General features: G+C 45.6%; 1 protein-coding gene across 4 annotated transcripts in view; it reads left to right on the top strand.

Annotated features, from left to right (window-relative positions):
- The window catches only part of MYLK3 (myosin light chain kinase 3), a 709,471-nt gene that overhangs the window by 646,166 nt on the left and 46,790 nt on the right, over positions 1-16,515 (top strand). For 3 of the 4 annotated variants that reach the window (XM_086945117.1, XM_086945116.1, XM_086945114.1), the window contains exon 12: positions 6,682-6,814. In XM_086945117.1, the coding sequence (XP_086801243.1) occupies positions 6,682-6,814 (133 nt within the window). Of the gene's footprint in view, positions 1-6,681; positions 6,836-16,515 lie in introns of all 4 variants that reach the window. The other variant, XM_086945115.1, reaches the window with a different exon arrangement.

Below are 16,515 nucleotides of genomic sequence, written 5' to 3'. Positions count from 1 at the left end.
AATCGCATGTCCGTCCAGCACAACAAAGTGTCTTTCTAGGAGCATTATTAGACACACATCTAGCAAAGGTGTTTGTTTCGCAGGAGCGCCAAGATCGCATTGCCAAACTGGTGGTTCTTCTACGCTCAAGAAAGTCAGTTTCTGTCCAAATGTTAAAATCCTTTCTGGGCATGACCTCGTCCTGCATACCGCTGATCCCCAATTGCAGGTTACACATGCGAGTCCTCCAAGAAGAATTGAACAAACAATGGCGGCAAGTCTCAGGCACATTCAACGACAAAGTCTTCCTGACCCCTCGCATCCAGGGCGCATTGGAATGGTGGGCTCGCCTTCCAAACATTGCAACAGGGTGTCTGTTTCAGGAAACGGCCCCCATGCTCACCTTTACGACGGACGCTTCCTTAGAGGGTTGGGGTGCGCACCTCGAAGGGTTGTCAGTCAACGGCAAATGGACGGTAGACCATCGCAAGTGGCACATTATTCGGCTGGAACTCTTGGCTATCTTTCTCGCCCTGAAATCATTTTGTCTGCTGGTGGAAGGAGAGTCACTGTTGGTGCGTACGGACAACCACCAGTATGCACTACCTCAACAAGCAAGGGGGTACGAGATCTCTTCTGCTCTCCAGACAGGCACAACAGATCTGGGAATGGGCAACACAACAACCAGTCCAGTTAACTGCAGTTCACATACCGGGCACCTCCAACAGCCTTGCAGACTCTCTCAGCAGATCGGCCACAGACAATCACGAGTGGGAACTCCATCAGCCAACTCTGAAGTATGTATTTTGCCTGTGGGGCCAGCCGGGGCTGGATCTGTTTGGAACACCACTCAACCGCAAATGCCTACGCTACGCAAGTTGGCATCCCCACAAAGGGTCGAGCGGGAAAGCATTTTCGATCAACTGGCGAAAACATTCGCAGACGCTTTTCCGCCGATCCCTCTACTACCTCGCCTCATGCACAGAATGAGAGCACAACCATGTCACATCCTGTTGATTGCACCCAGGTGGCCACGTCGACCATGGTTCACGGATCTTCTTCTTCTTCCCCAGTGAGATCCTATCCCTCTTCGTACCCTGCCTCACCTTCTCACCATGAACCACGGGCAGATATGCCATCCAGACCCGGCATCTCTCCAACTTCACACTTGGAACCTGAGCACCACGAGTTTGCCCATCTAAATATTGATCCGGACTGCAGAGAGGTCCAGCTCACGCACAGGCTTTCTCCACCACCAAAACCTATAAACTGAAATGGAAGCGGTTTTGTGTTTGGTGCCATTCAGAAAACATTGATCCTATGCTCGCTACTCCTGAGCAAATCTTGCCCTTCTTCCTCCTTTTGGCAAAGTTGTGACTTTCGCATTCCACTCTCAAGGTTTTCCTGGCTGCACTTTCACGCTTTCGGCATGATGGTTCCACTTCTCTGTATTCCTCACGGATCATTTACCAATTCTTCAAAGGTCTGTTCCGGCTGTTTCCACCTATCCGGCGTCCTCCACCTTCTTGGCATCTGAATCTTGTATTGGCCCAGCTTCTTAAGCCTCCATTTGAACCATTCCACTCCAGCCTCCGTTTCTTCAGTTTTCTAAGGACGCTGTTGTACTACGTACTAACCCTAAGTTTATACCCAAGGTCCCTTTGGACTTCCGCTGTTATACTCAAAACCTTTTTCCCTAACCCTCAGTCTCCTTCTGAGCGTACTCTTCATTCTCTGGAGTTAAAACGATGCCTCAAATTCTACATCCAACGTACTGCTGCCTTTCGAAGGTCGGACCAGCTCTTTGTGGCTTATGGACGGATGTGCAAAGGACATACAGTCACTAAACAGACCATAGCTCGTTGGATTTCTTCTGCCATATCCTACTGCCATTAACGGGCTGGCAAGCCTCTTTCTCCTCCGGTGCGAGCACATTCAACGAGAGCAGTAGCATCCTCTACTGTCCAATTTGCTGGAGTGCCTCCACATCAGATCTGCACGGCGGCAACGTGGTTCAGCAGGCACACGTTCACGAGGCACTATTGTCTGGAGGCGCTACTGCTGCAGATGCTGATGTGGGTCAAGCGGTGCTGCGAAATCTCTTCTAATAAAGGTGAGCCTCTGTGTCTTCCCGCCTCCTGTCATAGAAGGTTTTATTGTGCATTCATGTACAGGTTGCAAATGTGTATTGATATGCTTGATCTTTATTTTGGCCTTTTATGACTCTGGTATTATGGAGTACTGCTTTCTATTCTTATTCAAGCATGTGAACCTATGAAAGACACCCCTAATACTGGAGAAGAACAATAGTTACTTACCTGTAAACTGTGGTTCTCCAGTATTGGTGTCTTTCATAGATTCACATGCGACCCACCCTTCCTCCCCTCAGAGGCTCTCTTCTACTCATGCACACTTGGTCACTCTTGTGCTACGAAAATCTGAGCGCTTGAGCTTCTGAGGAGAAGGTTCTAGAGGGTGTTACAGCCTGATTAGCTGGAATTTGGACTATTATAATGACATTGATATGTTGCTAAAGTGAACACTCCCTCAATGCTTTCTATGGACTAATGTTCTATGGTACTTTAAGGTTTTATTTCTTTTGGATATATTTTGATATCTATTTCTATACTTATGCATATATCTATATATGTATATATGTATGTACTTTATGTATATATGTTTCTACTACTATTTTATGTACCGTGGGGCTCCCACTTCGACAACGGGAATTATTCAAGCATGTGAATCTATTCAAGCATGTGAATCTATGAAAGACACCAATACTGGAGAACCACAGTTTACAGGTAAGTAACTATTGTTCTTCTCTTCCACTAAGCTGCTGCCTCGCTCCAGAGAGTACTCAGTACCTGGCAGTACCACAACATTTAAACAACTGCCCTTTTTTTAACACCGTTGCACGGTTGGATTGAATGCAGTCCTATGGGACTAGTACTCACATTTTATACCTTGGTAAAACTCAAAACAATCCTTTGCATCCTGGACAGCATGGGAAAGATTATTACGGACAGAAAGGGGTATCAGTTTGTGTCAAGGTGTAGATAGAACAAGCAGTTCTTATTCAGTAGAGAGCTTCCTAATATGAACAAACACCATGTGACTTTGTCATTAGTCTGATAAAAACATTGAGTTTATAAATCTTTTACATATTAAACTTAGACCCTTATTATGAGAGTGCCAGACTTGCTGCCATGATACTGGGAGTTCTGAAATCTTCAAACCTGACGCATATCCCCACACCACATCTGGCAATGACAATTGTTACCGGAATGGGGATTAACTGCAGGGACCTGGCAACACTGGGTCCTTTTCTGTGAAGTTTTTGTGGGTTCCAGAGAGAAAACTACATACATTCAGGTGGAAAGTGTTTTAAATTCCTTACTTTGTGTTGCATCCATCTCACGGACGCTCTGCTTTCTCTATTGTTGTGGCATGTTGGTCAGGTGTATTTAGTTGGCCAAAGGATTAATATTTTCTCCAAAAACCTTACTCCAGGATATGTTGTTTGCTGAGTGCATCTTTGGAAGAAGGGTAATATATTTATTTAAAAAAAACAACCCTTAGATGAAACGTTTTAACTTTACAATGTATCCTTGAAGCTTTGAGGTAAATATGCTGGGAGTGGTGCCCTAGGGCTGAAGAGGCTGCTCAAAGGTTTTATGTTATCATGTAGCAACACATCAAGAACAGTGTCACTTGCTATTTAATTTAAAATTTAAAGCGGATTACTGGCGCAAAGACATGTCTAAACATTTCAAAAATCTAGCTAACAGACTGACCTATCATACCAGCCCATCCGGCAGCGCCTACAAACCACAAATTTCAACATCATGCCACAATATTTAACAGTAAATCACATTATTCATCCCCACAACACACAATACCGTTCCACATAATTAACTCCATAACACATAGTCTCACTCAACATAATTCCACTACAGTTAATACCATTTAATTACTATTCACATAATTCCAAAGCACACCAATCCACATATTTTCACTACACAACTCTACTCCACAAAATTCCACAGCAATTTCAATACAACTCATCTCTGCCTCACACTTCCACCAACACTGTCATCTTTTTCTCACACACCCACTGCCTCTCACACTCCGACTACCCCCTCTCATCTAGCAATTCCACTGCCCCCTCTCATCTCTCCCTCACACTCCCTGTCTCCTCTATACGGCCTGCTCACACATGCTACCTTCCTGTACTGTGCACCTGTGCCCCTCTCGCCTCCCCCTGGGTGCCTCTCTGACTCGCGTCTTTCTCTCTCTCTCACACTCTCTTCCCACCTTGCTCATATTGGTTCACCTCAGGTCTTCGAGCGCAGCTTCTTTCCCTTGCCCCTCAAACCCACGCTCTACTCCGGTTCTTGGGATGTCTTCTGCATACACAGCTGCTCCTTCTTTATGCACCTGTTGCCTGCTCTCCCCTTCTTTTCCCCTTTCTTACACACTCTTTTTGCTCCTCTGTCTGGAGCTTCTTTACTACTTCGTGCACAAATCTCCTATCCTTCTCTATCTTCCTTTCTATCTATTCTGTGCATCTCTCCCTCTTATCTATTCACCATGCCACATAATTCCATTACACAAATACACTGCACACCACACAAATTCGACCCACACAATTTCACAACTAACAATTCAATTTCAACCCACATAATTCCCCTCCAAACCACATACATCCACTCCACTCCAAATCAAAAAGACATGTTATTTACAATGTCAATAGCTCTAACTCTCACAAATCTGAGACATATTGCATTGAAAATGCTTGTTAAATGTTTCTAGGTAAGGGTATAATTGTGTTAACTCACATAAAGTTTGCACCAGTGCATCGAAAATGTGCTTTCGCTGGCTGTATGTATGAATTGTGCCCCTTGATAGCCAATCATGAGAAAACCTTAGGTGAGAATATTGACGGGAACTGTTTATGGCAGTTCTTTAATTAGGCTTCATGCAAGAGCCTCTCTCATTAACCTCCTGCAGGGCACATCGTGGCTGTGAGTCATTTGTTTTGAAAGGTATGATTGAATACGTGATTAGTTAATATGTTTGTTTCCCTTAATTGTACCTGTAAAGTTATTTTTATCACAGAAAATTGTGACATCTTGCTGAAATATTACATTTTACAGTTTGTACAGGGCTCTTATTCGTGACTTGCAGTTTACTGAAGATCTGGGCATCTTAGGACGACACTGGAAACCAACTACATTTATTTATGAGACAAATATGAGTGCATGAAACTAGAACTAACATACACTGAGTAGAAGAGGGAACAAGGATCGAGGTAGGGGCATTTAAAAGGAGACAGGGATGGGACGAGAGGAGGAGAGGGGTATGGAGAAGAAGAGAGGGAGAGAAACAAAGGTGAGAGAGGTATACCGAGAAAAATGGACAGAGATGGCATACAGGTGAGCAAGGGGTGTGGTGTGAATGATGGAGATGGGAAAGAAAAAAGGAGGTGGGAAATAAAGAAGAGGGAGAGGCACAGGGAAATAGAGAAGAACAGAAAAAAGGGGAGAGTGTTCGAGATGGTGGGTGGCCCAGCACCTAAACGAGTTTTCCAAGTTCATTATTAACTATGAGGAGAAAGAGCCTTAAAATCATTTTTGGGAAGAACGGCAGTGGCTTACCCCTAGATGCATCAAGAACCCATTTTGCTATTCCTTAATAGCGAAAAATAACGATTCGCTATTAAGGAATAGCAAAATGCAATGCATGAAGAAATCACAAAACAAATAGAGATTTCTTAAAATTCCTTAATTGCGACTCGCAAATTGCGAGTCGCAATTAAGGAATACCTCCCCATTCATTCCTATGGGCATAGAGGCCCATAGGAATGAATGGGAAGACATGGGGTGTCCAAAGGACACCCTGTTGCACCCCTGAAATTGATCTTTGTTCATATGTTGCGCACACACATGCCCTGAGGGCATGTGTGTGTGCAACATGAAACTTTGAAAAATACACTTCAGTACATTTTTCAAAGTTTTTGCAAATTACCATGAAGTTCAACTTCATGGTAATTTGCGAGCCCTATTAGCGAAATCGCTATTTTTTAAACTTGAATCCATTGCATTTAAGGAATCTCAATTTGAGATTCCTTAAATGCAAGTAATCGCAATTTTGCGATTTCCGAATTTTTCGATTTTTAAATTTGAGATGATGCATCCCAAATGCAAAAATACCGGTCAAAAATACCTTTACGAGCGGATTTTACCTTGATGCATCTATGCATATGTGTCTACTGCTTGGGAACTCCGGGATACCAATACCTGTCTTGTGTGGCTTCAGCTGGGACTACCTTTCTTGCTATCAGGGGTCATGCACACTGTACTCTTGTTTTTTGCATTTATCCTATTACTCATGCAGGATCCTCTGCTGATTCACCCCATTATGCCAGGTGTCACTCTTCTAGCATGACATCCTTTATGGCTACCCCTGTGTCAAGGGACCCATTCCATAGTCTTCCTTTGCAACTATCAAAATGTTTTCTTTTGATTCAGTTCTTCTAGGTGAGATGTTTACGTCTTATGAAATTGTCTCCAAGTCTTCTTCTACGCAGCTACTACATACTGTGTATACAGGTGTCATTAAAGATCACTCTTGGCGACCTGCTCAGCAAAGTATATTTATCTTTTTGAAGCGGTATTGACCTTACACTCTTCTTGACAGTTGCAGAATAAGTGCCGCTCAGTGTCTGAAGCATGCATGGTTGAATGACCTCCCTGCTAAGGCGAAGAAGTCCAAAGTGCGCCTGAAATCTCAAGTCCTACTGCAGAAGTACCTGGCACACCGTAAATGGAAGGTGTGTATTGCGGGATAATGTGTGAGTTGTCTACACTACAAAGCATGTTTTTATAGCTGGTGCATCATTAGAAAGTTATAGCTTTTCCGCAGAACCTGCTCCGTCCATAGAGGAATGCTGGTCTAGAGACTGTTGAAGAGATATGTAGTAGTGTTTTGAGAAACGTCTTGTGTCTGGTTATGTAAGTTAAGTATTTTTGTGCCAAAAGTTGAAGAAATAAATCTGCATACAATGGTAAAGGCTGTAGTATTTCATCCTTACTGCAAAAGCAGACAACCAGGAGGACAGCGATTGTCCTTAGGAACTTTAGGCTAAGTGTTAAAACAGTATGAAAAGGTGTTGTCAAGAGTTTCTTTGTTTTTTCAGTATTCAAACATCAGATTTAAACACATAATTTTGCCCTTCTTTACATTGCTTTGATTTTAATTGATATATAGTTCGATGGTTATATTGTTCGCCTTTTTAGGGTCATTGAAATTATGGGAAATTATCTATTGAAGGCAGCAGTCATAACGTTAATGAGGTCCACCAATGCAGTGGTACTAGAGCCCGGATGTGAGCAACCGATTACATCCTAAATATGGTATTCTTTTACTACACAACCTGGGGTCAAGGAGGATCATGTCCTTGCTTGCACCGGGGCTCATGGCACCCTAGCTACACAAGAACTGTGCTGGAAAGTGGGGGATTAGGTGCACCCCTGTGATAATGCAAGTGGAGCATTGTAAAATGATCCTTACTATTTATTAGAACATTGGAATGTTGGGAGCTCCATTGCAGACAATGGAGTGCTCCCTGCTTCTACGGGCCGGTAAAGGCCCGCAGAGCAACATTCCAATGTTCTACAAAGGCTTCTCGAAGCTCGAGGGGATTTATATCCCCTCGAGCTTCGCGAACCCTTTGTTTAATTTGTTAGAACATTCTGCCCTCTAGTGGCAGAATGTTCTAATAGCCTTATAGCCCTTCGTAGCAGGGCTATACCGGCAATTAAAGTCCCGCTGTGTCGTTAAAGTCCCGCGCCTTCAGCTCGGGCCTTTAACGATTCAGCGGGCCTTTAATAGCCGGTATAGCCCACTACGGCGGGCTATAAGGCTATATTAGAACATTGCAATGTTGAGTTCTGCATTGAAGACAATGGAGTGATCTGGGCTTCTAATGGCTGGTAGAAGCCCAGAGCATCAACATTCCAATGTTTGATAACAGCTGTTTCTGTGAACGAAGACCTCACAAAGCCAGAGGGGGTTTCAAAACTTTTGGGCCCCTTGAGGTCTTTGTTTTACAAATTAGAACATTATGACCTCTAGGGGCAGAATGTTGTAATAGTCTCAGAGCCCTCAGTAGTTGGCTCTACCAGCCATTAAAGGCCTGCTCCCTTGTTAAACTCCTTCTACTTCGACTGTGGCGTGCTCTAAGGCTATATTGGCATAGTTTTAGATTTTTTGGCATTGTTTAGTTTATTGAGATGACCCAACAATTTACTTTAACCCGTTGACTGTGGCGCGAATTCCTCCACAGTGCGGGTGAATTAATGAGTGGGCGTGTGCCGTCCTCCACAAACGCCCACTGTCAAGTCGGACGTCCGACGGCCGTCCAACGCACCCAACGGGTTAAATGGTGGACTAATGGTTGGCATACCCAAAATTATGTATTTATTTATTTAATTATATATGTCAATCGCTGAGACAAATAAGAATATGTCCAGAGCAGTGCAGGCCAACCCAATGTTTAGGCTCAATTTAGCTCTATTGAATCCATTTTACACGTTTTTGAGGCAGTCCAGTATGGGGTCTTTCAGTTTTAACTTTTTCTGCTCCGTTCTATAAAACATCCCAATAAAGACCATCCACAATTTTTATTCAAAATTCATCATAACATTTAATAAATTAATTAAATTCCTGGGGCCCAACAATTTTAGGGATTTAAATTGCAACTCATGTTTCAAGGATTACATCATTGGCTTCAGGTCCAGAACCTGTCATAGCCCTCTAAATACATTAAGCGAAAGGGGAACAAGCACAAGGTTGAACAAGATGTGTTTGAAGCAGTAATTAACACTCCTGAGGGAGCCAAGAATATAATGCAAAACACGTGTATGCTGTTTTTTCTTAGAGAGCATTTATTCAGAAAAGTAAATGAAATAAGTGAATAAATAATGTTGCGCGATCCTGGAAGCTCTGTAACATTACGTGATATTTAAAGGAATCATCATTGATATTTCTTAATGATGCATGTAGATTTTGAGAAGATAGGAAAGGAAAGAGGAAAATTATTATCAGTATGAATGAAAATACTATACAATTAAAGAAGCTCCCCTGAAGAATCAGGGAGAGTTGAATGAAATTTTTTTTTTTAATTTTTTTATATATATTGCTCCTTAGTTTGCTTGGGTTCACCTGCCGCCTCCCAATCAGAGATCAGAGTCAGTGAGCAAGCCTGCTGGGCAGGCGAAACGCGTCTAGCAGTTCCAGCTGACGAATAAAGAATTTCTGCGCAAAGACATGGCGTCAGCATTCCTGATTTGAAGGGAAGTGCTTTTGAAATATATATATATATATATATATATATATATCCAAATCAAAAGGTGAGCCCCAAAGAGAGAGCCCCAGGTACGTGGTAATCTTCGAATCTTTATTTGAAAGCAGCTTGTGGCAGACAATTTCGCGCTGACATTCATCCGATAATGAGCCCTCCAGACGCGTTTCTGAAACAAAAGTTTCCTTCCTCAGTGGTTTAGGCTCCTCTGCAACATCGAGCCCAGTCCTGCACCAAACATAGATATAGGAACCTGCCCCAGTGGGCGTGGCCTGTACCATGGCCTTGTGGTCCTCGTAGTGTCAGGGAAAAAAATAAACCTCATGTGAGTTAGGTCCGACGTGCAGAACAATAATTGTCAGTGTTCCCCGAGTGGGTTGACGAACTGCAGGCTCTTGTGTCTGTCACTTTCACCAGCTGCTTCCTCGAACACCGCCTCCCGTGAGAATGATGAAGCCAGTTTGCCTTCATTATCGGGACCCGCTTGCCATGCGGTGGGTCTCTCTCGCGGCTGAGCTCCAGCCGCTTTATATCCAAATCAAAAGGTGAGCCCCAAAGAGAGAGCCCCAGGTACGTGGTAATCTTCGAATCTTTATTTGAAAGCAGCTTGTGGCAGACAATTTCGCGCTGACATTCATCCGATAATGAGCCCTCCAGACGCGTTTCTGAAACAAAAGTTTCCTTCCTCAGTGGTTTAGGCTCCTCTGCAACATCGAGCCCAGTCCTGCACCAAACATAGATATAGGAACCTGCCCCAGTGGGCGTGGCCTGTACCATGGCCTTGTGGTCCTCGTAGTGTCAGGGAAAAAAATAAACCTCATGTGAGTTAGGTCCGACGTGCAGAACAATAATTGTCAGTGTTCCCCGAGTGGGTTGACGAACTGCAGGCTCTTGTGTCTGTCACTTTCACCAGCTGCTTCCTCGAACACCGCCTCCCGTGAGAATGATGAAGCCAGTTTGCCTTCATTATCGGGACCCGCTTGCCATGCGGTGGGTCTCTCTCGCGGCTGAGCTCCAGCCGCTTTATATCCAAATCAAAGGTGAGCCCCACTGACACTACGAGGACCACCAGGCCATGGTACAGGCCACGCCCACTGGGGCAGGTTCCTATACAAATGTTTGGTGCAGGACTGGGCTCGATGTTGCAGAGGAGCCTAAACCACTGAGGAAGGGAACTTTTGTTTCAAAAACGCGTCTGGAGGGCTCATTATCGGATGAATGTCAGCGCGAAATTGTCTGCCACAAGCTGCTTTCAAATAAAGATTCGAAGATTACCACGTACCTGGGGCTCTCTCATTGGGGCTCACCTTTTGATTTGGATATAAAGCGGCTGGAGCTCAGCCGCGAGAGAGACCCACCGCATGGCAAGCGGGTCCCGATAATGAAGGCAAGCTGGCTTCATCATTTTCACGGGAGGCGGTGTTCGAGGAAGCAGCTGGTGAAAGTGACAGACATAAGAGCCTGCAGTTCGTCAACCCACTTGGGGAACACTGACAATTTATTGTTCTGCACGTCGAACCTAACTCACATGAGGTTTAATTTTTCCCTGACACTACGAGGACCACAAGGCCATGGTACAGGCCACGCCCACTGGGGCAGGTTCCTATACAAATGTTTGGTGCAGGACTGGGCTCGATGTTGCAGAGGAGCCTAAACCACTGAGGAAGGGAACTTTTGTTTCAGAAACGCGTCTGGAGGGCTCATTATCGGATGAATGTCAGCGCGAAATTGTCTGCCACAAGCTGCTTTCAAATAAAGATTCGAAGATTACCACGTACCTGGGGCTCTCTCATTGGGGCTCACCTTTTGATTTGGATATAAAGCGGCTGGAGCTCAGCCGCGAGAGAGACCCACCGCATGGCAAGCGGGTCCCGATAATGAAGGCAAGCTGGCTTCATCATTTTCACGGGAGGCGGTGTTCGAGGAAGCAGCTGGTGAAAGTGACAGACATAAGAGCCTGCAGTTCGTCAACCCACTTGGGGAACACTGACAATTTATTGTTCTGCACGTCGAACCTAACTCACATGAGGTTTAATTTTTCCCTGACACTACGAGGACCACAAGGCCATGGTACAGGCCACGCCCACTGGGGCAGGTTCCTATACAAATGTTTGGTGCAGGACTGGGCTCGATGTTGCAGAGGAGCCTAAACCACTGAGGAAGGGAACTTTTGTTTCAGAAACGCGTCTGGAGGGCTCATTATCGGATGAATGTCAGCGCGAAATTGTCTGCCACAAGCTGCTTTCAAATAAAGATTCGAAGATTACCACGTACCTGGGGCTCTCTCATTGGGGCTCACCTTTTGATTTGGATATATATATATATATATATATATATATATATATGACGCTGTAACTTCCACTGGGGCTGACCTTCTGGACTCGCTGCTCCCTCTTCCGCGGCCGGGCTTGGCTCCGCCCCCTGTTCCTGCTATTTGCTCCCACTGTCGACCGGCCGGGCTTGGCTCCGCCGGTCGGCTTGCTGGCTGCCTACAAGCCCCAGGATCCTTAGGGGCACAAAGCCGAATCTCCACGCGCCAGGAGGCGCATAAAGACGCGCTCGGGCCGAGTTCCCCGGTGCCTGTAAGACGCTGTAACTTCCACTGGGGCTGACCTTCTGGACTCGCTGCTCCCTCTTCCACGGCCGGGCTTGGCTCCGCCCCCCTGTTCCTGCTGTTTGCTCCCACTGTCGACCGGCCGGGCTTGGCTCCGCCGGTCGGCTTGCTGGCCGCCTACAAGCCCCAGGATCCTTAGGGGCAGGACGCCGAATCTCCACGTGCCAGAAGTCTCATAAAGACGCGCTCGGGCCGAGTTCCCCGGTGCCTGTAAGACGCTGTAACTTCCACGGGGGTGACCTTCTGGACTCGCTGCTCCCTCTTCCGCGGCCTGGCTTGGCTCCGCCCCCCTGTTCCTGCTGTTTGCTCCCACTGTCGACCGGCCGGGCTTGGCTCCGCCGGTCAGCTTGCTGGCCACCTACAAGCCCCAGGATCCTTAGGGGCAGGACGCCGAATCTCCACGCGCCAGGAGGCGCATAAAGACGCGCTCGGTCCCTCGTCCCGCGAGGACGCGTGCGGGACGCGCCGGGCTAAACCCGGGCAAAGGGCGAGCCCTCTGTGGCCCTCAGGGGCCAGAGGAGGCCGGGACGGGCCATACTATTGACATCCATGCCCCGAGATAACCAGCACCCCTACAAACTACAACTCTGAACTGGGCTGCAATCATCCGTATGTTTTAACATCATATATTTCCTGGTTTGCTTTGCTTATTAGATCATTGTGCAATCTTGTAGCTTAAGCAACTTAGCGCATCAGCTTATTAGCGTCCATGAACAATGTCTCCAAAGGGCGCAAAGGCAGATAAGGGTAAGATATTACTAGAGGGAGGGTCATTAAGGGGTACGGATTAGCAGTATCTTACAAAAGCTGCTTCGGCGCTCGGGCAGGAGATTGAAATGGTGGAGCGTCGTCTATCCACAGAGCTCCAGAACAGACGCTCTTCGCTAGGGCCAATCCAATTAGCCACAACCCCTAACTTGAATAGTAGGAAGACAACATCTGCTAACAATGACATCAGTATCCCCTCTATTTTTTGCAATGCTGCCACACTATCGGAGACTAGTACACCTTATAGTAATAGGAATTCCAGCATAGACCCCTCACTAGAAATTATCCCTGAGGAATCCTTGATACTCCATCCCTTAATGTCTATTCCAAAGAACAATCTGCAACTTATACCCCTACCACCAATCAATAAGCCTACATTAAAGAGAAAGAGGGGGGGAATACCCACAAAGGTAGGCGGGCAAAATTACCTAATATTGTCCGGAATCCCCCAATGATGAGGAAGATAGGAACTAAGAACACAATCCCAGCCCAGACACTGGCTCTCCCCTCCCCACATCAAGACCTAATAGGGAACATAGAGCACTTGGTAAGATCCTTATTGTTACCCCTTGTGGAAAGAACTAAAAGGCTAGCAACTCAGCTGGAGCCCTTAGAAGTAGCTATAACCTCAAACACAACCCTATTAAAAGGTTTGCTAGCAGATAATAGTAAGAAATCTGGAACAGACAACCTAAGTAAAGTGTATAATATCCCTAAATTGACACCTTTAAGTAAAGGGAATAAAATTGCCAAACCAACATCTCAGGTATCAGAAAAAATACAGGTCCCCTCTAAAACCAATATCGACCTACAAACATTTAAAACACCTAGGGCGAAGGAATCCGAAGCACCCCCAAGTAAAACAGCAGATATGTGTTGAGAACGTAGTGGGAGGATGTTAGATCCCAGGAATTCCAAAGGCTCGAATGTAGAGATTGACTTGCCCCCAGAAGCCGCCCCATACGTGGCAATATTGACAAGGGTCCCAGAATTGAAACCAGGGATAAAGGAAGTGTACACTGACCTAAAAAACAAAGTGATTTATTGGTTAGTGAATAATAGACCACTACCTCCCAATATCAATGGGGAAATCATAAATGTGAGAAGGCTTGGGTGGGTAGGCCAGAGGCCGAAAGACACTCAGGGAGATGTAATAATCATTAATTTCAGGGACCGAAGGGTCATTCCGTACCTAAATGACTGGTACCAGGTGTCTGAGATCGGTGGAGAGGGGATAAGGATACACGACTTGAGCTACTTTTATCCTAGGTCACTAATACCTCGGCAACCTAGGATAAGCAAGCCATATTATTACAACACCTTGGGAGGGACAGTTTGTAACATCCAAACATCAAACAGATTTACCCCCTTTGCAGGCTTGGGTGAGGTTGATTGACTCACCAATGCATCACCTACGGTTCTAAGTGGAATAGGAGTAGCGAATACACTGAACGCTCCTATGAGCTCACTATTACCTAGTTCACACTTAACAAGTAGCAGGACCCTTACTGAGTGGAAGGGCATCCTCAAAAAGAAACTGGATATTCCAGATTGGCATGAATTCATTGATAAATATGAGATTTGCATGTTCCAGGAGACGTGGAGCTTGGTACCCTTGTATAAGTCTGGCTATACCACCTTCTTTGTCCCTGCCGTAACTCAAGGCTTGGGTCGCCCATCGGGAGGCCTACATATATGGGTTAAGATAACAATTAATTTAGATATTTCTGTCCATAATGCAAATTCAGAGGACATCCTACACTTATCCTTTAAAGGACCCCTGAATGGCAATAGAGTTGACCTTTTTAATGTATACGCTAGAGGAAGCCGAAGCAATCAAAACTCGATCACAGTTTTATCCCTGGAAACGGCTTTAGCAGGTATCCCTCCACGATCCAATATCATCTTAGGAGGTGATTTAAATTGTACGTATGAACCCCTAAGTAAGGAAGATCTGCTGGGGACTAGCGCGGAAGATATGAAATACTCTATCCCTGTATTAAACCTGAGTCCCATTAAGAGATGGACGGTCAGGGCCCTACAGATAAATGCTCTGACACTGGAATACAATCTGCGGGCCCTTAACGGGAGAACAACTTCGGACCCCAATGGGTCTATGACATTTAACAGGCTGAATGGCCCCTCATGCATTGATTATATCATCCTAGATTTAAGATTATGGGGGAACGTAGTAGATATGGAGGTCAAACAGATGCCCGATAGAGACCACAATCCACTTTGCGCTGGCATCAGATGTGAAGCTAAGGGGAAGCTCATAAATCCTCATCTTTCCTCAAAAGCAGTAGTTCCATCTAAGTGCAATCACAGGTTAAAATGGCATAAGGTGGCATGTCAGGAGGAAACACTGTCTAGTATATCTCTCCAGGTGGCATCTAAGACAGTGTAACTCTCCCTTTTTAATTCCATGCTCAACCCCATGCCTGGGTTTGATCTCAGTGAATCTTATAAGGCCTTTATAGATATCATAGGCTCCCATTTCAAAATTGAGGGGACTAGAGGTAGGAAAAATCTTGCATATAAAAGTGGCAATCCCTGGTTTACCGCAGAATGCTGAGAAAGGAGAAAAGCCATCTTTATAGCTCTACGGAAAAAAGATCCTGTGGCCGTAAGGTTAGCGAGACGAGAATATAGAAAAATCACTGTATCGACAAAATGGGCATGGTAGGAGGATCACTGGCAGGAACTCAGGAAGGCAGCCTTTTTAAAAGACCCAACTCTCTTCTGGGATCTAATAAATACACTAACTAGAAGGGGAACTGACTCCGTCCCAAACAATATAACCGAACAACAATGGTTTTCCCACTTTTTAAATCTTTATAGCTGTGAGGATGGTGCTGAGCAAATACCGGCTGTCCAACTAGACCCCGAGCCAGAGACTACGAATCCTGAATTAGTTGATCCCATTACACTCTCTGAGGTTCAGGCAGCCATTAATAGCATAGCCCCTGGAAAGGCTGCTGGCCCGGATGGCTTACCTGGCGATTTAATTCTCCATGACCCCATTGTTTGGGCCAATCTAATTTTACACTTGATGAATCTCCTGTTACAGGGCCATTCAGTCCCAGATTCCTGGAAAGGAGCGGAAGTGGTCGCAATACACAAGAAGGGGATGAGAGAGGATCCTGCCAACTACAGACCAATAAGCTTAATTGATGTAATCCATAAGGTTTTTGGCAGGGTTCTGATCTCCAGAATGGTGGCTTAGTTAGAGGAGGGAGACATATTAACGCACCTACAAGCAGGATTTAGGCAGAAAATAGGTACAATGGACCAAGTCTTCAGATTTACAGCTACATATTGGAAAACTGTGTCCATTGGCAAGGGGTCGTTGTACTTGGCCTTTATTGATCTTAAAACTGCTTTTGGCCATGTACCGCGAGCGAAACTGTGGCAGGTGCTGCATGACATGGGCCTACCGCTATATCTCCTAGAGTTATTCAAAAGATTGCACGATGGTACCTACGCGAGAATCAGATGGGGGAGTGCAGGAGAACTGACTGAGAGAATACCAGTACAGAGGGGGGTCCGCCAGGGATGTGTGATGGCTCCCACCCTTTTCTCCCTCTTTATAAATGGGGTGGCAGACCATTTGAGGGAGGACCCAGTGGATGCCCCCACCCTGGCAGGTGAAAAGATACCGGCCCTCCTCTTTGCAGACGACACCCTCCTAATGTCCAAAACCCCCTCTGGTCTCCAGAAACTTTTAAATAGGTTTAATGCCTTTTGTGCGGAACGTGGGCTCACAATTAACACCACCAAAACTAAA

This window comes from Lissotriton vulgaris, chromosome 12, assembly GCF_964263255.1.
Source record: "Lissotriton vulgaris chromosome 12, aLisVul1.2, whole genome shotgun sequence".
Lineage (NCBI taxonomy): Eukaryota > Metazoa > Chordata > Amphibia > Caudata > Salamandridae > Lissotriton > Lissotriton vulgaris.
Note: the sequence above shows the minus strand (reverse complement) of the source record. Positions and strands in the feature narration are given on the sequence as shown.